The 25305-nt window shown below is 39.4% G+C and overlaps 1 protein-coding gene across 2 annotated transcripts in view; it reads right to left on the bottom strand.

Annotated features, from left to right (window-relative positions):
- LOC117150634 (lachesin) overlaps positions 1–25305 on the bottom strand; it is a 291978-nt gene that overhangs the window by 63428 nt on the left and 203245 nt on the right. For both annotated transcript variants that reach the window (XM_033317607.1, XM_033317606.1), the window contains one exon: positions 17294–17557. In XM_033317607.1, coding sequence (XP_033173498.1) covers positions 17294–17557 — 264 coding nt within the window. The remainder of the gene's footprint in view (positions 1–17293; positions 17558–25305) is intronic.

Below are 25305 nucleotides of genomic sequence, written 5' to 3'. Positions count from 1 at the left end.
CCGACATCCGCACCGTTACCGTTCGACCCCTGTGCCCTTGGCCCGCTCGAGTCCAAGACCTAACGGGGTACCGTTAATTCACGGTCTCTCCGCTTTGCCCTGGCCGCCTTGCATCGCGGCTGTTGCTGGGCCACTCCCCTACACGAGATTTGTGGGGAGTTTTAAGACTCCTCACACAACAATGCCAACAAGGGCTCCTTAACGATCGACGAGAAGCGCCGATTGGAAGCCCGCATTGCCACTCTTGAGGAGGAGTTGGAGGAGGAACAGTCCAACTCTGAGGTGCTGCTGGATCGCAGCCGCAAGGCGCAGCTGCAGATTGAGCAGCTGATTACTGAGTTGGCGAACGAAAAATCGAACTCTCAGAAGAACGAAAACGGGCGCGCTCTGCTCGAACGCCAAAACAAGGAGCTGAAGGCTAAGCTTGCCGATATCGAGACAGCACAGCGCACTAAAGTAAATGCTACAATCGCCACGCTAGAGGCCAAGATCGCCAACCTAGAAGAGCAGCTGGATAATGAGGGCAAGGAGAGGCTGTTGCAGCAAAAGGCCAGAATGACCGAGTGTAAACAATGATTGGCAGCGCGATAGCACAGGTGGCAGCACTGCAGGAAACTATCGATAGGATCAGGAGAGCAGTAATAATTGTAAATATTACACTAATATTACATGTATATCTAGGAACAGATTTCTGGAGACTTTACAATCTGTGTTCAGAAATTGTAAAAAGCCAAGATTGCAAATGTTAAAAATTATTTTCCCTCTTTTCATCAAAAAGGTCACGGCACGACTAACTTGATCACGCACGCATTCTATTGATGTTGGTATGGTTAAGCCAATTCACAAACTCCATTTTCATGTGTCACAAGCAGTAGAAAAGTCAATATGCGCCGAAGTGGATAATTAAGTCTCTATTTACTTCGAGCAACATAAGTCAGAAGGCAAAAGTCACTTCTGCATGCGGCATGTGCAATATTTTGGGCATATAATCCGCTACGGGGTTCGGTTTCGGTTTGCTCGCAGCTTCTTTGGCGGATCTGATGACCACAAAACGTAGATTCTGCCAAGCCGATGAAGACTTTAAAGCTTTTGAAACTTTAAAATATCCTCTGAGTAAGGCTCCCGTCTTATGCAAGACAGGCTTTTCAAATCGTTTTTCGATACATTGTGTTGCCAGCAAAACTGGCATAGGCGCTGTATTAATGCAGGTGTCCAAAGAAGGAGGCGAACGGCCTATTGCGTTAATTTCCCTGAGGAAGAATGCCTTGCGGCAGTGACGGAGCTTAGAAGGACATAAGTTTAAAATCGTAACTTATTATGCTTTACTAAAATGGATAATGTCAAACAACTATCTCAGTTCACGACTCACCCGATGGGTTTTGGCACTACAGATGTACGATTTCGAGATCCAGCATCGTAAAGGCTCCTTAAATATTGCTTCTGACTCTCTTTCTCGAGGAATTGTTGGGTGACATGAATTCATTTCAAATCAGCAGAGTACACTGTTCTAGTTGAAAAAGTTACGGCGAATCAGCTAAACCTTCCTGACCTTAAATCCGATAGAGGTTACGTCTATCGGAAATCCGAACATTTAATGGGTGAAGTAATGCATGATGAATACGCCAGGAAGCTGAGATCATTTGCGAGCTCACGATAGTCCCTTATCGTCACACTCTGGCAATTAAGAGACGATGGAGACAGTAAGGCGTCACTATTTTTAGCCTGGACTAGTACCAGATGTAAGGGATTATATCAATGCATGCGAAGTTTGCAAAACCACTAAAGCTCCGAATTATGTGTTATGACGTACATTAGGTAAAGCGCCTGGAAGACAGCGATTTTTCAGCGGTTTTTCGTACCTTTCCTCTTACCTTATCCGAGGTCCCGAAGCGGAAATACAGGTTATTCATTAATATCGAACATTACTCCAAATACATATTTTACAAACGCGTTAGGAAAATAGATTCCAGTGCGGTTGTAAAATATCTAGATGGTGAATTGTTGTTGGCCTATGGAGCACCTGAAATCGAGGTGTCCGACAATGGCTCACAATTTCGTTCACACGTTTTCCAGAAGACAATGCAGCAATACGGTATTTATTGTGGCCATTCCAAGTCTCCAGATTGTGCACAGCCAGCACCAATTAAAGTAGGGCCAGGAAGAGCACCTCCTTATAGAGCAGGAAAACCTAATCTGCAGCTAAATACGCCTGCGAAATATTGGGGAGAGCAACTTAAATGCTCTAAAACCGATTTGGTACAACGACTATGTGTGGATATGTGTAATTTTAAGCCTTGCGGTGTCAGGAAGATCGATCTTTCTCCGTTGGATAAGTTGCCATGAGTAGTTTTCACACCCATATATATCTAAAAATCTATATATATATGTCGCATCATTATTAGTCTTATTTTTATTTTCTATGTTCCATCTCTAATAAACATGTCATCTCTAATAAATAAAATTCGTATCGAGCTGTTCTTGTCTTCGTTTCTTTTTGATCGCTGTTCGCTGTGTTCCGTTATGCGAGTTTAACGGATTTTGCTCTGTTCTACATAGCCTCGGTTCGACGATGCGTTAGAGTGAGACAAATGCTTGTCCTGTGGTGAGTTCGGACCAGCATGTATCAAGCGAGATAGAGCGACGTTGAAATGTACGACTCGCGGGCGGAGCGCGGCAAAGGAGGACCCCGAAACAGTTAACTTCCCGACATCAGAAGTGGGATCGCCTCAGCCCCAAGCCATCACTGATGATCGCCTGTCCACAATTTTAGAAATGCAGCATCGTAATCTATTGGAAATTGTAAATGCCGTGAGGGGCTCGCAGACTACACAAGTAGTTGTACTACCCAAGTTCAACCGTGAGTCCGCCGGTTCAAGTGCAGCCACTTGGTGCTCTACAGTGGACCTTATTGTAGGAGAAAATCCTCAGGATGGCAGTGCTTTGCTCATGGCCTTAACCAAATCATTGGAGGGCAGTGCTTCTAATTGGCTGTCACAAATTTGTTTCGCCGGAATGACTTGGAGCCAATTCCAAGAAATGTTCCTTCAGCAGTATGAAGGCAATGAGACGCCAGCAGCAACAGTCTTTAATGTATTAAACGGGCGGCCAAACGACGGCGAATGTCTTGCGCTGTATGGTAGCCGATTAATAACAACACTTATGGCAAAATGGAAGTCTATGACCGCAGAAGAAATTGCAGTGTCTGTTGCCCTGGCACATGCTGCAAATATAGATGGTAGGCTGCAACGCACTGTGTTCACAACTACTGTCAAAACACGCAACAAGTTGCAGAACGAGCTAAGAGCGTTTTCGTATGGCAAGAGGAAGGACCATCCCGTTCCAGAAAATTCTACCAGCAAAAGAGCTCGCCTACACCCAAATGTTAAGTGCCACTTTAGTGGAAAAATTGGCCACAAGATAGCTGACTGCCGCTCCATGAAAAACAACTTAAAGAATCAACAAGGATCTAGTTCGAGTATTGGGCGCTTATCTGACTCTAAACCTGGGTCAATTACTTGCTATAGATGTGGAAACCAGGGGCACATAGCGTCAGCTTGCCCTGCAAGACAATCGTTGTCAAACCAAACTAAAGCCGACGAGAAGCGTGTCAACGTGTGTCACGTAGTCGAGCAAATTGGGACATTATATCATCTGGTGAGTCGTATCCATTTTATTTCGACTCTGGAGCCGAATGCTCACTTGTAAGAGAATCTGTGTCCACCCAACTCTCGGGCACACGAATTAACAACATTGTAGTTTTAAAGGGTATCGGAAATAATACTGTTACCAGTACATTACAAATTTTGTCAAACGTAACAATAAGTGGTTACTGTCTCGAAGTGCTTTTTCACGTAATTTTTAATGATTGCATTAATTATAATATTATAATTGGACGCGAAATTTTAAGTCAGGGATTTAGTGCTACTATAACAATAGATAAAATAGAGTTATGTAAAACAAGGTCTGTGCAAACCCTATCTGCTTTGAGTAGTAGTTTTAGTCTTGAAAATGTTAATACCGAATTGTGTGGCGAGGATAGGAAAATCTTGGTAAATCTTTTGAATGAATTCTGTGACTCATTTATAGACGGTTTTCCCAAAAATCGTGTTACAACTGGCGAATTAGAAGTACGCTTAATTGATCCAATAAAAACTGTACACAGACGACCGTACCGACTTAGTATAGAGGAAAAACAAATTATCCGAAACAAGGTTAATGAGCTGCTGTTAGCTAACATCATCCGTCCTAGCAGCTCACCGTTCGCCAGTCCAGTTTTACTCGTTAAAAAGAAAAATGGTTCTGATCGTCTTTGCGTGGATTACCGCGAACTAAATACAAACACAGTTGCAGAGAAATATCCCTTACCACTAATTAGTGACCAAATATCTAGGTTGCGTGGAGCAAGTTTCTTTAGTTGCTTGGATATGGCCAGCGGGTTTCATCAGATACCTATTCACGCAAATTCAATTGAGCGCACGGCTTTTGTGACACCTGACGGCCAATTCGAATTTCTAACTATGCCCTTCGGGTTAAAGAATGCCCCATCCGTGTTCCAGCGTGCAGTTATGAAAGCTTTTGGTGAGCTTGCCCACTCTTACGTTATCGTTTATATGGACGATATAATGATTATCGCAGAAACAAAAGAAGAAGCTTTTGTAAGGTTAAGGACAGTTTTGAAAATATTATCGTAGGCTGGGTTTTCTTTTAATTTCGGAAAATGTTCATTCCTGAAATCTTGCGTTGAATATCTGGGGTTTGTGGTAAAAGAGGGCGAAATAAGACCAAATCCATCTAAGATAAAAGCATTAGTCGCTTTACCGCCTCCGCAGTCTGTTACCCAAGTAAGACAATTTATTGGCCTAGCCTCTTATTTTAGGCAGTTTGTGCCAAAGTTTTCAGAAATCATGAAACCCTTATATAGACTGGCCTGCAAAAACAAAATATTTGAATGGAAACTTGAACACGAACAAATTCGTCAAAAAGTCACTAAATTGCTTACAGATGAGCCCGTCCTTGTTATCTTCGATCCTCGGCATCCCATTGAACTGCATACAGATGCCAGTATGGATGGCTACGGAGCAATTCTACTCCACAAAATAGATAATAAACGTCGTGTAGTTGAGTATTACAGCAAACAAACATCCTTGACGGAATCTCGATATCATTCGTACGAGCTTGAAACTTTAGCTGTGTATAACTCCATGAGACACTTTCGTCACTATTTACATGGGCGACGATTTGTTGTTTTTACAGACTGTAATTCCCTAAAAGCTACTCGCAACAAGACTGAACTAACGCCGAGAGTACACCGTTGGTGGGCATATATGCAGTCCTTCGACTTTGACATAGAATATAGACCTGGTGCCAAAATGGCACATGTTGATTTCTTGTCACGCAATCCACTGCCAACTGCTCGGGTTATTACTGGTGAGGAAGAAAAACATGTTCTATTGGCCAAAATAACGGACAACTGGTTACTTGCAGAACAACAAAAGGATTCAGAGATTTCCACGATTGTTGTTAAAATACAGAACAATGAATTGGGTGAGAGCTTGGCAAAAAGTTATGAATTACGCTCGAAAATGCTTTTTCGCAAAATTCAAAGGAACGGTAAAACTCGTTGCCTGCCAGTTGTCCCCAGATCATTCAGATGGTCAGTAGTGAACCATGTCCATGAAGCAGTTGTACATCTTGGGTGGGAAAAGGCTTTAGACAAAATGTACGAATTTTACTGGTTTGAGAACATGGCCAAATATGTTCGTAAGTTCGTTGATAATTGCATTACGTGTAAGTTAACTAAGCCTCCGTCAGGAAAATTGCCAATCGAACTCCACCCCATACCAAAAGTAGAAATTCCATGGCACACGATCCATATAGATATTACGGGAAAATTAAGCGGCAAGAGGGATCAAAAGGAATATATTATCGTTCTGATTGACGCGTTTACAAAGTTTGTTTGTTTGCACCACACGGTAAACATTAATAGTGAGAGTTGTATAGACGCCTTGAAGGCGTCAATCTCCGTATTCGGTGTACCAACACGAATCATTGCAGATCAGGGTAAATGCTTTACAGGCTCTTGTTTCAGTGAATTCTGTTCCATGCAAAAAAATTCAACTACACTTAATTGCAACAGGGGCTAGTCGTGCCAATGGACAGGTAGAACGCGTTATGAGTGTGCTTAAACGCATGCTTACGGCTGTAGAGAGCAGCCATCGTTCTTGGCAAGATGCCTTAGGAGAGATACAACTAGCTATAAATTGTACTACAAATCGCATAACGAAAGCCAGTCCTCTTGAATTACTAATCGGAAAAGAATGTAGACCATTTAATATGTTACCAATATGTGAACAAGTTAATAAAGTCGATGTAAATATTATAAGAAATATCGCGAGAGAAAATATTAAGAAGAACGCCTTGTATGAAAAAACTAGATTCGATAAGCACAAAGCCAAATTTGATAACTTTAGTGTTGGCGATTATGTTTTACTTAAGAACGAAGAAAGGCACCAAACAAAATTAGACCAAAAATATAAAGGACCTTTCCTCGTGACAGAGGTACTTGAGGGAGATCGTTATATTTTAAAATCTTTAACTAATAAGCGGACTTATAAGTACCCACATGAAGCTTTGCGCAGTATGCCAACAGAGGAGATCCCCAAAGAGTTAGATCTATGTGACGATCAAGAAAACGTTGAAAGAGACGTTAGAAATCCCTTGGTGGATTCCAATGTGGATGAAAACGTTGAAAGAGACGTTAGAAATCCGTTGGTGGATGCCAATGTGAGCGAAAAGTTACTGAGTTGTTTGAAGACTCAAGTGAATGAGAGGCATTGATGGATTTCAATGCGAGATTGGGGACACATGCAACGTCGCCAAGTTGCCAGTGCTAGTAGGTACACGTGTTACTGTGTTGACTTATTTGATGTCTGCTGACTGGCGGCGTGGCGGGTTGAATTGTCCTAGTGTGTTGCTAATAATAACAAACGATCTTCTTGGTACTTCTGTCACTCGAGTTGGTCGATAACAAGAAAAATAAAATTAAAAAAAAAAAAAAAAAGAGAACCTTTACTAATACTCTGAATTACGTTTAATGTTATCTTTCTAGATTAAGCTTGTTTAATTTCAAAACTTATATTACACACGAGGACGTGTGCTGGTCAGGAAGACCGTGTCGCATCATTATTAGTCTTATTTTTATTTTCTATGTTCCATCTCTAATAAACATGTCATCTCTAATAAATAAAATTCGTATCGAGCTGTTCTTGTCTTCGTTTCTTTTTGATCGCTGTTCGCTGTGTTCCGTTATGCGAGTTTAACGGATTTTGCTCTGTTCTACATAGCCTCGGTTCGACGATGCGTTAGAGTGAGACAAATGCGTGTCCTGTGGTGAGTTCGGACCAGCATGTATCAAGCGAGATAGAGCGATGTTGAAATGTACGACTCGCGGGCGGAGCGCGGCAACAGAGGACCCCGAAACAGTTAACTTCCCGACATATATATACATAAATCGTAAAACCCTTTATGAAATTTCAAAAAATTTGATTTAGTGTATCGAATAAGCCTCAAACAAATTTTTTCGTTAACAGTCTTTTTGCAGTTTTTTTATCATTTTTATTTAATTTATTGTAGTAACGAAAAACCTAAAAGAAAGAAATAGATGTAAATGAAGCATAGTATATTAAAATGCTTTAACCCTACTTTGAAAAGAAATCAAAGAATTTAAATTTAAATTTAAATTTAATTTTAATTCGTATATTAAGGAAATCATCTGTTAATTTACATTAACTTATACCCTAGTTCTAATTGAAATTACTAATCGTTTTCTTACACATTTGAATATAATAGTATACTATTGTATATAATTTATCCAGATACTATCCCTTTATTAAATTTATAACTTTTGCATACAATATAAATATTTATCTATTAACGCGATTAAGTGATTAAAAAATAAAATTCTAAAACAGCAATAACATTATTTAGCTGATGTTACCGCGGTCGAAGGGTGTTTAAAGGGAAGGGAAGCCATGCTCTATCGGCAGGTGATCGTGGGCTATAGGCGAACTCAACAGCATTTGTGGCTCTCCAAAAATGTTCCGCTGTTCTCTTTTCTTTTTATCCATTTCCTTGATCTTAATTCTGCATCCTATAATTTTTTAAATGCACTTTCTTTGAATGTATGTACGATTTTTTCCAGTTGCGATAACTAGCACTCAAGTTTTGTCGAATGCACACTAAAATCTTAGTCTATTTTCATAGTAATGTGTAGTTAGTGTTAGGGCCAGTGCGAGCAAGATCTCCACCCCTTCAAGCAGTCGACCTTGGATTTGGATAGTGGAGACATCGAGGAATATCGGTTTAGGGAAGCCTATATAAGCAGTCTGAGCGCTGGAAGCGGTGCAAAGTTGAGGATAATAAGAATGCATGTAAACGACTCGAAGCAACGCAAGCAGCTAGGGAGCTTAAGTCGCGAAAGCCAACAAGAAGCAAGATCGCTACGTCGAGACGTTAGTGTCGAAGCAAGTGACCGGATTTAGAAATAGGCAGATGAGGTCCATTAGGACAAAGCACGCTCAGGTTTAGACGCCTTGCTACACCACGATTCGAGACCAGATCCTTGCGAGTCCGTTAGTATTTGAACATTCGGTTCCAATTCTAGCAAGGAACAGGATGCGTGTTGGGATTGATCGGGCATTTGCCTAAAGAGTTCGTAAGAACCGAGCAGGCGTGGTTCCGGCCCGATCAGTCAAAGCAGTCGTGAGGCTAACGCGGTGTCGTTTCGCCTGACGATTACATAAAAGACGCAGCCGTTGGTTACCGTGAGTCCGCGTACGGTAGAAATTCCTAGCCCAACAGCGCACACCTCACCGTACAGGACAACGAGAGCGGCAGGACTGTGGAAACACAGCCGTCGAGCAATTCATCTACTGATGCGTAAACCGGGTGAACACACGCCTTAGTGGAAACTGAACATGCGTCTGGACAGAGAAAATGGGGAGTGATAACATATTCAAAAAGCTTAGGGTCGCTGACAATTTAGAGATTCCTCTGTAAGTGCTTGATCCAATTTGTTACCTTTTTTATGGAGAGGAATCACAAAATTGACTTTGATACCGCGTAAGAGTGTGGCTGTTCGGAATGAGGTAATGTTGCATATGTTTGAAATACCTTTGCAAGTGGATCGGCAAAAGGCCTGATCTGATAATAATAATATTTGCTAAAAATAGGGAGGAAGGGTAGGAAATTGTTTTGCGCTTAGTGTTAACGAAATATTAAAACTGATTCGGATCCTGTGCGAACTGGAACTTTCATCGGTTTAAATAGTTATTGTAACACTAAGCTGCACGGCCAAATTTAACCGAGCAGTATAAAGAAAGGATAGACTAAGAAACGGTTTTTTAAGGTTTTGTTATAACACTAAAAGCAACCGTACCACAAATAAGCAAAAGAGCGAAGAAAATAGAAGGGATAATTATTACACACGATACACGTAAAGTAAAACGTTATACTTGTTTTCTCGAAAAGTATGTAACAAAAAAGCGTTTCCGACCATAAAAAGTATATATAAGTTAACACAAGCAGTTCTCACGGAGTGAAACTGCTAAATTGCAGGCCATATCCGGTTGTCTGCACGCGCACTAAACAAACTGCTGATCGCGTACTCCAGGTGCATTTGACCGGAGCCCGCACGGATCGGCCTGGTGCAGAAGTGCTGACCTGGCCTTCTGCCAGCAGTTCTGCTGCGGACCAGAGGCCTGGAGTTGAACCGGGACCGAATTCTTAAGTTAGTTTTTAATCATACTCCGAGGCTTACGCCTTGTAATTATAAATACCGGAATATGGTGACCCTCGCCCTAACGGGAGAGTGGTAAATAAATATAATTAAAATAAACTAACGACTTATAATTGTCGCCCGACGAAGAAATCGGACTCATGCGAGACGGAATTCGCGGACAAAAAACAATCACCCGAAGTAAAAAGAAAAAAAAGTGAAAAAATTAAAATCACAAAAATAAAGATAGATCGAATCAAAAAAATCACCCGAAAGGAAAAAACACAAGTCCCAACTTTCAACAAAGTGGAAAATTCTAAATAACCACATATATAGGCAGCAGCGACATCGGCAGCGACGACAGCGGCAGTACTGGTGGCGAAAGAAAGCCGTCCGCAAAACACCTCGACAATAAAATTAATTTATTAACATGTGAGTAGGCTTTTTGTCCAAAAGTTCGCCAATAAGTAAAAAATATTTAACAAATTGTGAGCTTAAAACTTAATAAATACAATAAATTCTCATGTGCTAGAAAATGCAAAATAAAAAAATACTCCAAATAAATTATATCCAGCAAGTTGTGGAGTTGAAATTTTAGCAAATCACAAATTAATTTGATATTTAACTCTCGCTAGGAAATACAACAAATACTTATAATTAATATTCTACAAACTCTTGATTTAATTCTATAACACCTGCAAAATTTTGTTTTACATAAAAACTGTCTCATGTATAGGGATACTGGGAACATCTCCTCAGACGAAGAAGTCCTAGAACTTTTACACGGAAAAGTGCTAGTAAAAAATAGAACTGCGCACTTCAAAGGCAGGAAGAACTATTCGAAGCATAATTAACCACAATTATGGGGGAGTTAAGCTTACGTAAAGATAAAAACCCGAACATCCGGACATTCCAGGAAATCGAATTGAATCGAAAAATTAAGTGTAGTGAGCCTCTTGATATGGTCAAGTCCGTTCCAGAATTTGACGGTAGACATGAAAATTACTTTTCCTGGAGACAGGCCGCCACTGCAGCCTACAAAATATTTGCGCCTTTCGAAGGTAGCAGCCGACATTATCAGGCCGTCGGAATCCTTAAAAATAAAGTAAGACGGTATTTAATTTCCATGCCATAATAGCGCGATTAGACTTTACGAATGCGGACAAAACTCCGGCTCACGTAATAAAACAAGAATTATGTTTGTCGAGGCAGGGAGAATTACCCCTACTCAAATACTATGATGAGATAGAACGGAAGCTAACGCTTCTTACAAACAAAACAGTAATGACACACGACGCAGCCGCAGCGGACGTCCTTAATGAACAGCACAGGGATGACGCTTTACACGCGTTCATATCTGGCTTAAAGAAATCATTAAAAATTGGCGTTTTTCCGGCACAACCGCGGGACTTGCCATCAGCATTGGCGTTAGCTCAAGAAGCTGAGTCAAGTAACGACAGAAGTATTTTCGCGGCCACGTTCGCCCGACATAACGAAGAATGAGCCTATAGGCCAAACAACCAGAAACAAGCAGTTTGAAAAAGTTCGCAGTCATACGGAGAACCCAACAAAAATTCGGGGGCGATTAAAAAGAACCCCCATTTTGTTAGAACTCTAAAGGGAACAAACAATCAAAGCGGTTACTTTAAGCAAGGGCCACACAACAGTGCAGGTAATGACCAAAGTCAACCGGCGCTAGAGCCAATGGAAGTTGACCCTTCCTCCCGGTTTAAACAAACCACAACATGGCAAAGAGGGCGGTCGGCACGGTCTCAGCAAAAAATCAACTTCATGCCGGAAGAAAACACCGACGAAGAAGATTATGACTCCGTTGCCCAGGCAAGCGCCATAGAAATACAGGACGAGCTGGATGCAGAGGACTCCTGCAATTTTTTGGGGTAAAGTCCCTGCTCCCCTACATTACACGTACAGTGGCAGGAGGAGAAATAAAACTATTACTAGATACAGGCACCTCAAAAAATTATATTACTCCACTCCCGGGGCTGAAAGGCGTCGTGGCAGCGGAAAACCCCTTTACTGTAAAGTCAATTCATGTCTTTACCAAAATCGATAAAAAATGTATAGTTTTGGTGTTTAACGTAAAGACACCCTTTTTTATTCTGAACAATCTTAAAGACTTTGACGGTATTATTGTTCTCGACTTACTCAAACAAGTAAATGCGAAACTTGATTTAACTAGAAATGTTCTAAATACTAGTAACGGAACTGAAAAGATCCAGTTTGCTAGGGCGGAAAACGTTAACTTCATTAAAATCGATGATGAAGACGTCCCTCTTGCTATTAAAAACTCGTTCGATAAAATGATAGTTAAAAATCACAAAGCCTTCGCTGACCCAGACGAGGCATTACCATTCAATATAAAAACTATCGCCACAATTAAAACAGATGGGGAGCCGGTATATTTAAAATCATACCCGCATCCCATGGGTTTGACCGAATTCGTCAATGCAGAGGTAACGACTAGTTATTGATTTTAGGAAACTAAAGCAGAGAACAGTCGACGATAAATAGCCTAATCCAACAATTTCGACAATACTGTCAAATATGGGAGAGTCTAATTTTTTTACGACACTTGATCTTAAGTCAGGCTTTCACCAGATAGAGCTGGCAGAAAAGGACAGAGAAAAGACGGCATTTTCAATAAATAACGGCAAATACGAATTCTGTAGATTGCCATTTGGGCTTAAGAATGCCCCAAAAATTTCGGCCATCGACGATGTCCTAAGAGAAGGAATTTCAAAGATATGCTACGTGTATGTCGATAACGTTATAACATTCTCTAAAACAAAAGAAGATCGCGTTAAGGACGTGGAGTGGGTTTTAACTAAACTCCTGAAAGCAGGCATGCGAGTATCCCAAGAAAAATCAAAGTTCTTCAAAAAGAGCTTTGAATACCTGCGGTTCATAGTGTCGCAAGGGGGTCTACGAACTTCACCTGAAAAGGTCAAAGCCATAAAAGAATTCCCCCTACCTAAAACGCTTTTCGAACTCAGATAATATCTGGGACTAGCAAGCTACTATAGGTGCTTCATAAAAGACTTTGCGATAATCGCAAGGCCTTTAACGAATATCCTAAAGGAAGAAAATGGAAAAGCAAGCAAATATCAGTCAAGGAAAATCGACATCGATATGACAAAAGAACAGAATTCGATTTGACAACGGATGCGTCAGGTTTTGGTCTAGGAGCAGTACTATCTCAGGATGGCCGCACATTGGATCACAATGATATCACGCGCCCTTAGAGGTAGTGAAAAAATTATGCAACCAACGAGCGAAAGCTCCTCGCTCTAGTTTGGGCAGTGAAAAATCTCCGAAACTACTTATAAACTTCACTGATCACCAACCACTTACCTTTGCCGTCTCGGATAAAAAACCTAACGCGAAACTAAAGCGCTGGAAGGGAATAATCGATGAGCACGGCGGCAAATTGGTCTACAAGCCAGGAAAAGAAAATCTTGTTGCAGACGCATTGTCTCGCCAGAACATAAATGTTCCAAAAGACGAACAAGAATCGGATGTAGCAACCATACATAGCGAACAGTCACTAACATACACCATTGGCACAACGAACAACCCGGTGAACTGTTTGAGAAATCAAATAATAATCGAAGAAGGAAACAGTTTTTCGGTAGACACATTCATCTTGTTTAAAAGCAAGGTGAGACACATAATAAAGATTTCTAACCGAGAAAATCTTGTTAATCCATTACAAGACGTGGTAAATGCTGAAGAAGTTAACTCAGTACATTGCTCCCTACCGATCTTGGCATTTATCCAGCACCGATTAGTTGAATTGTTTTCAAGCACCACTTTCAAGCATGCGAAAAGCTTTGTGCAGGACATAACGGATACATCTGAGCAGAGGTAAATTGTTATAACAGAGCTCACCGAGCAGCACAAGAAAACCTAGAGCAAATCTTGAGGGACTACTTTTTCCAAGCTACTTTTTTTTACTAAGCAACTTTGAACTGCAAGATCGCTAAATACAAACGTCATCCACCCAAGCAAGCGGTAGCAGAAACACTGATTCCTTCCTATGTGGGGGAAATCCTCCACATCAACATTTTTTCAACAGATGGAACCCTTTTTCTTACGTGCATTGATAAGTTTTCGAAATTTGCCACAGTGCAAGCCATCGCATCGAGGGCTATTGTGGACGTAAAATCTCCCCTATTACACATAATAAATTTCTTTCCAAAAATAAAAACCATTTACTGCGATAATGAAATATTAAAACAATGTTACTAAATCTTTTTAATATCGCCATTTCCAACAAACGGCCTCTACACAGCACCTCAAACGGTCAGGTAGAAAGGTTTCATAGTACCCTGGCAGAAATAGCCAGATGCTTATAGTTCGAAACCGACCTAAATGACTCAACCGAATTGATTCTGTTGGCAACCAACAAGTACAACAAATTCAATTCACTCAGTTACTTATGAAAAACCGATAGAAATTATCCACTCGAAGTCTGCGGGATTCGAAGGGAAAGTCAGCAAAAAAATTAAACAGGCACAGAAAGAGACCCTTGACCAAGTAAATAAAGATAGAACCTACAAGGACTATCAAGTTGGCGAAATGGTGTTCTTAAAAACCAACAACAACAACCAACTGAAGGTCATTGCCGGTACCCCCGACTTTAACGACTGGGAAGAAATAAAATTCAACCAAGAGCAGTTAATAAGAACAGAAGAAAGCGAAACAGAATTAAATATTAAATTCCAAACACGATTGAATGAACTTGCAACAGCAATGAACCAAATTTCTAAAACTGAAACAGATAAAGAAACACACTTACTAGAGATCATTTTAGCTAAAAATAGAATTGTTATTACAGATTTAGAAAATATTCTTATGGGCTTAACCCTAGTAAAACTAAATATTGTAAGTCCATCAATTTTAGACGAAACCGATACTGGCGAATTTAGAGACAGACATCCTATTGACATAAGTCTAATTGAGCTTCTAGAAGTATCATATCTAGCATAAGCGTATTCCAAAATTCAGAAATTTTACATTTTTTAATTAAATTTCCTAACCCTAAGATTAAATGTAAAAAAATTACAATCTTCCCGGTCCAGCACAACAACAAGATCTTGAACTTTGAGGACGGAAATCTGGTGGCGGAATGCAGATCTCGGAACATCAACATCGGGAACTGTAAGACGACGGTTGGCGCCACTTTCTGCAATTTCTCTCAATGGTACAACATCTCTCAACTTGGTACATTAATCAGCTAGGAAATTCAGATAAAAAACGTGATGTGTCGGTCATCGCCGTTGTAAACGTCACGACTCATCAGAATAGGTTAAGCCTTCCACTTCTCCACGAACTAAGTCTGAGGAACCTTCACCACAGCAGTTCCTCCGCCATACTTGCTGCCTTCCTATTGTGCTCCACCATTTGGTTGAGCTACCACCACCTAAAGACCACGAGCCACACAAAGCCAGGAGCTAACAGTGATGTGGAGCAAGTGGTTCACCGGAACGGCGACCTCTTAAAAGGCGGAAAAGTTAACACATGCAGTTCTCACGGAGTGAAACTGCTGAATTTCAGGCCATATCCGGTTGTCTGCACGCGCACTAAACAAACTGCTGATCGCGTACTCCAGGTGCATTTGCCCGGAGCCCGCACGGATCGGCCTGGTGCAGAAGTGCTGACCTGGCCTTCTGCCAGCAGTTCTGCTGCGGACCAGAGGCCTGGAGTTGAACCGGGACCGAATTCTTAAGTTAGTTTTTAATCATACTCCGAGGCTTACGCCTTGTAATTATAAATACCGGAATATGGTGACCCTCGCCCTAACGGGAGAGTGGTAAATAAATATAATTAAAATAAACTAACGACTTAAAATTTATATTCTTGAACAGGATCAAAGCCGACTCGAACTGTCAATGTCTGTATGAAAATGTCGAGAATAAGCATGCAACTTCCAGATACATAGACGCAGAGAAAATTTGTTTCCAAATGATGCAACGCCCACAAACTGCCCAAAACTAACATCTCAATTTTAAAAGATAATTTATATTTTTTTTGTTTTATTGTTTGTCTTGCCATTTTCTATCGGTACCAAAAACACATTGGTCACGCCCCACCTTCAAAATGCCCAAAAACGGTCGCGCCCACACTTTTGAACAATTTGAAACAATCATTTTATATATATATACCCAATATCGATATTCCAGAGAAATGCTGTAATTTCGGGTTTGCATTTCAACTAGCTCTTTTTATTAGGGTTCGAAAAAGTAGCCTAAAACTTACTTTGGGGTGTGGTGAAGTTATACATTATAGAATTTAATTGTAATTTTATTTTAATACACAAAACTATTAGTTTTCAGCATAATAACATGTTCAGCATAAATGAAGATTATATAGTATACATTATTTTATATTACATAAAACATTTCATGTAACGAAGTCAAAAAAAGAAGAAGAGCGTTAGAAGATGCTGGGCTTTAGTGTTTTTGGTATACCGATATAAATTAGCAAGACAAACAATATAACGAGGAGTGGGCGTGACAAACATTTTCTTGATAATTTTTCTGGGATATCGATAGATTTTCGAAAATAAATCGAGAAAAAATTTAAAAATTGTGTTAAAGTGTGGTCGTGACCGGTTCGGCGGCTTTAGGGAGTCAGAGTGCGCGTTCCAAAAAGTTTATTGGCAAGTCTATAGAAATTTACAAGAAATATATGAAAAACTATCAAAAAAGGGTCAAAAATGTGGCCGTGACAGTTTTGGTCGCTTTGTGGGCATAGTGTTGTGCGTGGCAAAATTGTTTTTTGGCAGATCGATAAAAATTGACAAGAATTATATAAATATTAAAAAAAAAAATAACAACATTTGCAAAAGTGTGAGCGATGCAAATCTGTATGGTTTGTAGGCGGTAGAGTGGGCGTGACAACACTTGAAAACAAACTTGAATCGATGTCTCTGGAAGATGCATGCTTAATCTAAAATGCATAGCTTTTATAGCTCCTGAGAAAAGGGCGTTCATACAGGCAAATCCCGCCGAAATGCCATCCAGGACCGGATGTGCCAACAATAACATCGACGACGCTGCGCCAGCCCAGTAACGCATTTCGCTTTAGCGAAAGCAGCGTGCAAGAGTCAGCGTAATGCGAGGCGGGCATGTGCGTGCTGGGTGACCGTTGAGGGCATAAAACTCCAGTTGGCATTCAGAGCAGTTGGCTCTAATAAAATAACCATTTAATAATACAAACGTATTCAGTTTAATTTACATACTTTTTATGGTCGGAAACGCTTCCTTCTCTTTGTTAGTTTACCCTTTTACTCTACGAGTGACGGCTATAAAAAAGGTCTAATAAAGGGATCGTTGGGGAAACGGTCTTATATCTTTGATCTTCGTGTCGAACACTATTAAAAAAAAATATTCCATATAATTGAAATTTATATCTTATTTATCCAATGTTGACCAATTGCATGAATTTCCTACATTTTCATTATTTTCTTTTATAACAATGTAAATTGAAACGTACCGTCCCCTCTGTTTATCATGCTGTTGATGTGTCCACTTTCTAAAGCGATATTAGAATTTTCACTGTTAGTGAACTTTAACAAATCAAGCCCTTCGTTATGTTCTTCGTTCTCCTGTTGAATTTGATTTGCGAAATGCGTTTCCTGAAATCGTAACACTTCGTTTAGGCCCTTCTTGTGACTTGCTGGGTGCTTCCGCCGCGATTTTCCTGTTGTTTGCATGTAAGGTGTTGGTGTCGTAGTCAACTTTGGGGGCAGCCGTAGCTCTGCAAGACATTATGGAATGATTATTATAGGATACAATAAAACAGCAAAGGTCATAGATATTGGGATTGGATCTCTTTGGTTTTAGCTGACTAAATTTTTCGTAACATTGTCTAATACGTTTATTTTTTTGTTTTATCTTTTATTTCGACCGTTTAACTCACCATATTGGCTTTTGTAAATGAATTTCTTTAATATTTTGGAATTTTCTTATATAGTATACTGATATTATAAATTTCAAAATATTAAAGCCCCAAAAACACTTGAAAAGCGATCTATAATATATGACAAAATACCTGTTTACTGGAAAGACAGCCAATAAGTCACCTATGCTATGGTTTATTCCAAGATGCAGACTACCTAAGCAAAAGCTTGTCTACAAAATAAAATACAAGAGAGAATGATATAGTCGATTTCGATTTCTAGGACTATCAGATAACCGTTACTCAGCTGGTGAAAATACGACCGTGAAGTTTCAAAATTTTGTCTGTGATATCGATAGATATTGTGGAATAAAAAGGAGAGAAACAAAAACATTTTTCAAAAGTGTGGGCATGGTAGTTTTGGGCGGTTTCTGGTTGGTGGGCCTGCAGGAAGTAAGTTGTTTAGAGAGCTGCCAGAAGTCGTTTTGACAGAGCCATCAAACACGACCAGAAGCTTTGTGCTTGTGCTTTTCTACTTATGTACGCAATGGTAGCAAAAGATAATTGTGGTACCGATAGTTCCTTTTTTACAAGAGACATGTGGCCTAAATCTATATACTCCAGTTCAAGCGATATTAAGCATTAACACTCCGATAAAAGTTGCGACCACGTGGGGGTCACCAAATGTTTATGGGGAAGAAAACCAATATGATATACGGGATATAACATAATGCATTTGTGACTTCTTCTACCAAACAAAAGCAAGAAAAGACATCATTAAATTAAGTTTTACCACGAAGTCAACAAAACAGTGAACAAATAAAATACGCACGCATTTAACAAAACAAAATTTGGTGACTAAAACAGTAACAAAACAAATTGAATAAACCACCACAAAACTTAAAAAGAAATGAGAGAATTCTATAGTCGAGATCCCCGACTATCAGATAATACCCTTTACTCAGCTCACTTTTCTAGGATATCCGATGGATGTTGGGGAATAAAATAAGAAAAAAATTTAAAATTCTTCAAAAGTGTGGGCGTGACTGATTAGCAGCTTTATGGCGGAAGAGTGAGCGTGGCAAAAAGTTTTTTGGCAAATCGATAGAAATTTAAACGACTAATATAATTAGAAAAAATATCCAATAATAAAAATATTCATACGGACAGACGGACATGGCCAGATCAAAGACCATACATTGGTTTGGCACTATGCCACTTTTTTGGTTATGGTCAAAATTGCTCTTTGTCCGCTTGCTTATGCTGAGAGCGTAAGAAATTTAAAAATAGAATTTGCCTGCTTGTGTGAGTAAAAACAATAGACCAGAGCGTGTATATGTGTGCGTACTTGTGCTAGAAGACGATTTTCGGGCCGAAATCAATTCTGATCGAAGAAACGAATTTACATATTTGGAGTTGTGGCCAATTTCGTAGCAATATATTGAAAGAAAATAATAATTAACAATTTACGCTGTGACTATTATAATTTTAAAGTTTTTTTAATTCGTTTGTTACAATCGCCGCTCGAATCAGCTACCGTTTACATATTTATGTTAATAATAAATTATGTGTAATATATGTCGAAGAGTCATCAGGATGCCCTTCTTCCTTTTCACTACTCTCGTTATGGTTCGCGCGCGAAAACTGACTGCCTGATCTCTTCTTCACAAAATCAGAATTATGCGTAGTTCTTGACTTTACATGCAATACCAACACAATTATGACAGTTATTCTAGTCCGCATACACCAATACTTATGCACACCGCATTTTTCTGTATGTATGCTTCTCTTTTTCGTACAGACATCTACTTCCCCCCCGCTCCTACCCGCGACCAGACTACGGTTGTCTGCCGCGCATCAGAAAAATAAAAAGAGGCGTCTGCATGGCGCGTGCCAAGCAGAAACACGAAATTTCGTTTCATTTAAATGATCTGCGACATATATATAACATTCATTATTTACATAAAACTATAATGAGAAAGCACTACTTTCATTTGTGCACTTAATGCATTGTTAACTGTCTAAATATGTGTTTAGACATGATAAGTAGGCAAACTATAAATATGTTCTATTTATGGGCCGCAATAAACATGTCACGGGACAGCATAAGTGGCAACTACAGATAAGTACGATTGCAGCGGCCTATTGCCGGAGTGTCAAGAGATATGACCACGCGGGAGATGATTAGCGGGGTCATAGGCCTCAGACATAGATTTAAGAATAAAACTCAGCTGCATTTACCAACGCAGACTGCGGCGTCTTACAAGCGCTGCATTATATAATTAGAACCTATATAAGAACCTATGTAAGAACGAATAACAGGCGAAGCTCTCGCAGCAGCGAGTCAGTTAGATTCAAACACCCGAATTGAACTCATTAAGTGTACGCACAAGTTTATATTGTGAACATTAACAATAAATTTTTTAAAACACATTTGTTTTTATTATTTTTTAATATATTTCAAAAACTTTAATGTGTATTTTACAAATATTAAAAAAAAAGATCAGATGGTGCCCTTAGGTTCCCGAATTCCGAGTCTATTGAGTAATACAAAATAAAAAAATTGCGCACTTTTTAAAAATATCAAATTGGAATATAACAAAATAATTCAACTGAATCTAATCTGAATGTTAAATAATAAAAATGACTTAATAAATAAGTTAACTCCAAAGGAGTTTCAATAAGTAAGGTCTTTAATTGATTGCAAAAACAGAACTGATTTTAGTTTGACAAATTTGTCCCTACCTAACTTCGCCTACCCACCTATGCTGCCGGCGTCGGTGCTGCGCTGCTTTGATTTTTACAGATGGTTATTTCATTGTATTTATTACAGTTTACAATTTTTGAGAAAAGTTTTTCCTTACATTTAATTATATTTTCGCTTTCTATTTTATTGACATATTGTTCGATTCTAATTGGCTTAATCAATATCTCGCTGCAAAGTTCGGAATTTGTTATGCGAATTTTTATGACGTATATTAACATTGGACCATTGCTCGCTATACTTATCTCCGCTATATGCAGTGCTTCTTCGAAATTGACATATGGCATTTGATCTGTTTCCAGTACCTTCTTTATCTGTCTAATTTCCTCATTGTCCAATATCAGAGGACTGGTTATTTCAGCGTTTGCCCATTGCACCGCACGGTTGAGATTCAGCATTTCTTCCTTCAGCATTTGGGTCTGGAACATAATGGTGGTACTCATGTCTCTTTGCGAATTTCCCTCATATTTTAGACTGTTGGTAATGCTATTGGTAGCCTGAGTAATGTTATTTATCTTTTCTATAATGGCTCTGTTTAAAATAACTTGGTTAATATTATTTGTCAATACTCCATCAATCTTCTCCTGTATTATATCGAAATCCCTGCTATCTGGAGATCCCGCTAACCATTTCCATGCGCTACCTAACATTTCGATATGCTTTTTCTTCTTATTCTTAACTCTTAGATTGTGCATATATGTTTGGGATTTCCTAATCTTTTGTTCTTCTTTACGTAAATTTCGTCGCCTGCCTTATAGGTTTTTACAAAGTCTTTTGTTTCGTTGTGGAATTTTAAATCTTTCTCCTGTTTATTTATAGGTTTTCAATGGTTTCTTGTCTTTCTGCTTGTTGTAGGTTAGGATCATTTGCTACTTTCCTACCAAAAAATCTACCAAAAAGATCTACTGGTTTTCTGTTAGTAGTGGAGTGAATGAATGGAGTAATTGTATTTAATTATAGATCTGCCTATAAGATCTCTTGTGGAACTATGTAGTTTTTCTGCCTTTTGACATCTCATGATTTCAGTTAAGGTTGAATGAAAACGTTCGATTTGTCCGTTTGCCGCGCTATGGTAGGGTGGAGTTTTGAACACTTCTATATTATATTTCTCCTGCATCATTTTCATTATTGGACCTGAACTTAGCGATTTTTCGTTATCTATTACCACTATTTTTGGTATACCAAAATTCCTTAGTACTTCCTCTAGAGGTTGTTTCACATGTTGGGTCGCCCTGGACTTTACGATTTTCGCTTGCGCATATTTAGAAAACTTATCAATCGCGATTAAGACAACTTATTTACAGGTCAAGTACAGGTCGATATGGACAATATGACCAGGATATTGGGGTATAGGTGTTCTCTGTATTTCGGGCTTATTCGGGTGTCTCTCATATTTGTGTTCTTTACAGACGCTGCATTCTTTTACGATTTCTCAATTTTAGCTCTCATTTGTGGGAAATAGAAGTTTTCTAATATTTGCTGTTTATTTTCTTTTGCACTACGATGAGCTCTTTTGTTTTCGTTAATCATTTTATTTTCCTGATCCGTTTCGTCCGTTAGGTCAGTTACTATTTTTGATGCAAATCTGGTCCTGAATTTACTAAAATGCTGCGGGTATACTTCTTGTAGGAGGCCTAAAGTGCGTTCGTCCGAGTGAAGTCCATTTATAACAGAAGGGTTTAGTCGTTTTTTTAAGATATCAACAAGTTTTCCAAAATCGAATGAGGGTTCCTCTATGGTATGTCTATGATAACTTGGAAAAATTATTTCAAATTTATAAGAGGCCTGGTTTCCTATTTTCAGTATTATTTGATTCTTGAAGACGTTTGTGTGAATGGGTGGTCTACTTAATGCGTCTGCTACTACGTTTGATTTCCCTGGCTTGTGTAAAAGTTCATGATTATATTCTTCAAGGATTGCTTTCCAGCGCTTCATTTGGTCATTCCTACTTTTGGGACTTGTGGCATACGTGAGTGATTCGTGGTCTGTGAAAATCTTTACTTTAGTGGAACCGTAAAGGTAATTGCGAATTGTCTGTACCGCCCATATGATGGCAAGCATCTCCTTTTTGTTTGGAGCGTAGTGCTCCTCGGCTTTACTTGAAATAAACATTATGTGTTTATCTTCTTGGGACATTACTGCTCCTATCGCATAGTCTGAGGCGTCCGTTGTCAGTTGGAATTCCTTTTTAAAGTCAGGGTGAATTAACATAACTTCCTCAGATGCAAGAGTTTTCTTTAGCTTCATAAAAGCGTCCATTGCATTTTCATCGAGACTTATTAGAGTTTTGCTTGAAACTGTCTTGGAGATTCGGCCTCGGCCCTCCTCCCCTCTTAAAAGGGCTGAAAGGGGTTTAGCCAGTTTTGCGTAGTCTTTTATGAAACGCCGTTAAAACCCTGAAAGTCCCAAAAAGGATCGAAGGTCTTTAAGTGTCTTGGGAGTAGGGAATTCTGCGATAGCTCTTACTTTTTCTGGATTTGTTTTAATTCCACCGTCCGATATCAAAAATAACAGGAATTCTACCTCCTTTTTGAAAAGTTCGCACTTGTCCAACTGAAACTTCATATTTGCCTCTTCTAAAGTTCGGAAAATTTTACTAATGTCGCTTGCATGCTGTTCTTCTGTTTTGCTAAATATGATGATGTCGTCTATATATCATAGACGAAGCATCTTACACCGACGTTGTCTCCAAGTATATCGTCTAGTGCCCTTTGAAATATAGACGGGTCGTTTTTGAGCCGAAATGGTAATCTCGTAAGCTCATATTTACCTTGATTCACTGAAAAAGCAGTTTTCTCTATGTCGGATTTCCTTAAGGGAATCTGATGGAAACCGCTTTTTAAATCTATAACGGAAAAGAACCTGTTTTTTCCTAACTGTGCAAGGACAAAATTAATGTCTGGGATCAGGTACCTATCGGGAATGGTGGCCATATTCAACTTCCTATAATCAATCACCATTCTGAATTTTTTTGGCCCGATGCATCTACCTTCTTAGGTACGATCCATATCGGAGAGTTGTAGGCCGATCGTGATGGTCTTATGACTCCATTTTCGCGTAACTCCTGTATTTGTTTTCCTACTTCTTTCCTGAGTGCTTCTGGATAAGGATAGTGTCTTGAATAAATAGGGTCGGTGTTAGTACCTCTAATCGTTGCTACCACTTTTGTTGTAAACGTTAATTTCTCGTTTGGGTCGCTGAACAGTTTTTGGAATTCTGAGCAGATCTTTTTCATGATTTGTTTTTGAATGTTATTGGCGTGTTCTAGTTGGAGATTGTTTACTTCTCGTGTGGGTTGTTGATTTAATTAAATTTTTAGTTTGTTTGCTATCATTATGAATCCCTTGAAAATATGTCTATTCCTATTTCTCTTATTGTGTCATTTTCTATTAGCGCCTCAAAGGACTCGAGTGCTGGCAAAAGGAAAAATTTGAGATAACTGTTTTTGAACCCGAACGGGTTGGCTATTACGTGGTGAGTCACTAAAATGGTGCCAGTAACAGATCATACATGGAAAGGCTTTTTATTTTTTTTTTTTTTTGATTTGTTGCATATTTTGGGTGTATGCAATTTTTATTGGAGCCTGTGTCTATAAGCATTTTGATCATTCCTCGCTCACCGATTCTGCAGTTTATGTACTGTAAGGAGGAGGATGTTACTCTAAAAAATTAAGATCGATGAAGTCGGATTCCAATGGTTCGTTGTTGTATTCTTGTGCCTCACTATGTTCGGAAGCTGATAGTCCCTCAACTTCAGACACATATTGTTCTGCGTTTTCCAGGTATTGCTGTTCGTCCCCAGTTGTCACATGGAAGTTTCTTTGTCCTTTATCAGTCTGTCCAAATGTCTGCTGTGCCAATGGTCTTTTAGTTATGGTGTCGTTAAAAGGTCTGTTCATGTAGTTTATGCGTCTTGTCTGCATACTTTGATCTATATCCATTGGTTCCGGCCGCGCTTGGGGCTTCGGAGCCGATGGTGGAGGGGGTGCCGAAAAGTCGTTTCCCTGTGGTTGGTTACTACTTCTGTAATATTGCTGTTGTTGCTGCGGTGGGTTATGAACCCACCGAGGAGTTTGCGTCATATAGGCCAATTGGGGTATGTTTCTTCTTGGCAAGGGTGGTGCTGGTCCAGGAGGACCGTTGAATTTTCTTGAATTGGCGTGATTATTATTGGCGTAATTGATTCTGAACTTTTGATTTTCTAACTTCTCACATAACTGGAGAGCCGATGGTAAGTCATCTGGTTCTCTGGATCCCAATAATCTTGGTAAATCGCCGTTGAGACTTTTGACAAAGGTGTCCAAGGCCTTGTCTCTATAGGACTTAGCAAAAAGATCTATTGAATCTCTGCTCATTTCCATACAGGTAATTTTATTCAAAATTAGCGACAAGTGAGTATAGACGCGTTGATAAAATTCTGATACCGTCTGGTTGCCCTGTATTAGAGACGTCATTTGGTACTCGAGTGTAGCAACATCTCGTTTGTCAGCGTAATAAGTCGTCAAGCATTTCGAGATAGCCGTCCAGTTTAAGGGGGTTTGATATGATTCTAAAACCGAATCAGCATTTCCCACGATCTTGTTCCTGATGACGTTCAGAATCCCATAGTACATAGGTGAGCCGGCTGTTGTTGAATAAATTTGCAAGATTCTTTCTACACTTTTTTCCAAGAACTGAATTCTGCTGCTTGTCCTGAAAATTCACTAAGGCACTTTACTACGTCTGGAGTTCTGTCCAGTTCGTTCATGTTGTTCCCCTCGATGTTTACTGGTTGGTCCACTAATTGAGGGATCCCTGGGTTTAACCTATCTTCTATCATTCTCTGTACCATTACTCGTATTTCT

Source organism: Drosophila mauritiana, chromosome 2L (genome assembly GCF_004382145.1).
Source record: "Drosophila mauritiana strain mau12 chromosome 2L, ASM438214v1, whole genome shotgun sequence".
Classification (NCBI taxonomy): domain Eukaryota; kingdom Metazoa; phylum Arthropoda; class Insecta; order Diptera; family Drosophilidae; genus Drosophila; species Drosophila mauritiana.
This window is presented reverse-complemented; position numbering and strand designations above follow the sequence as displayed.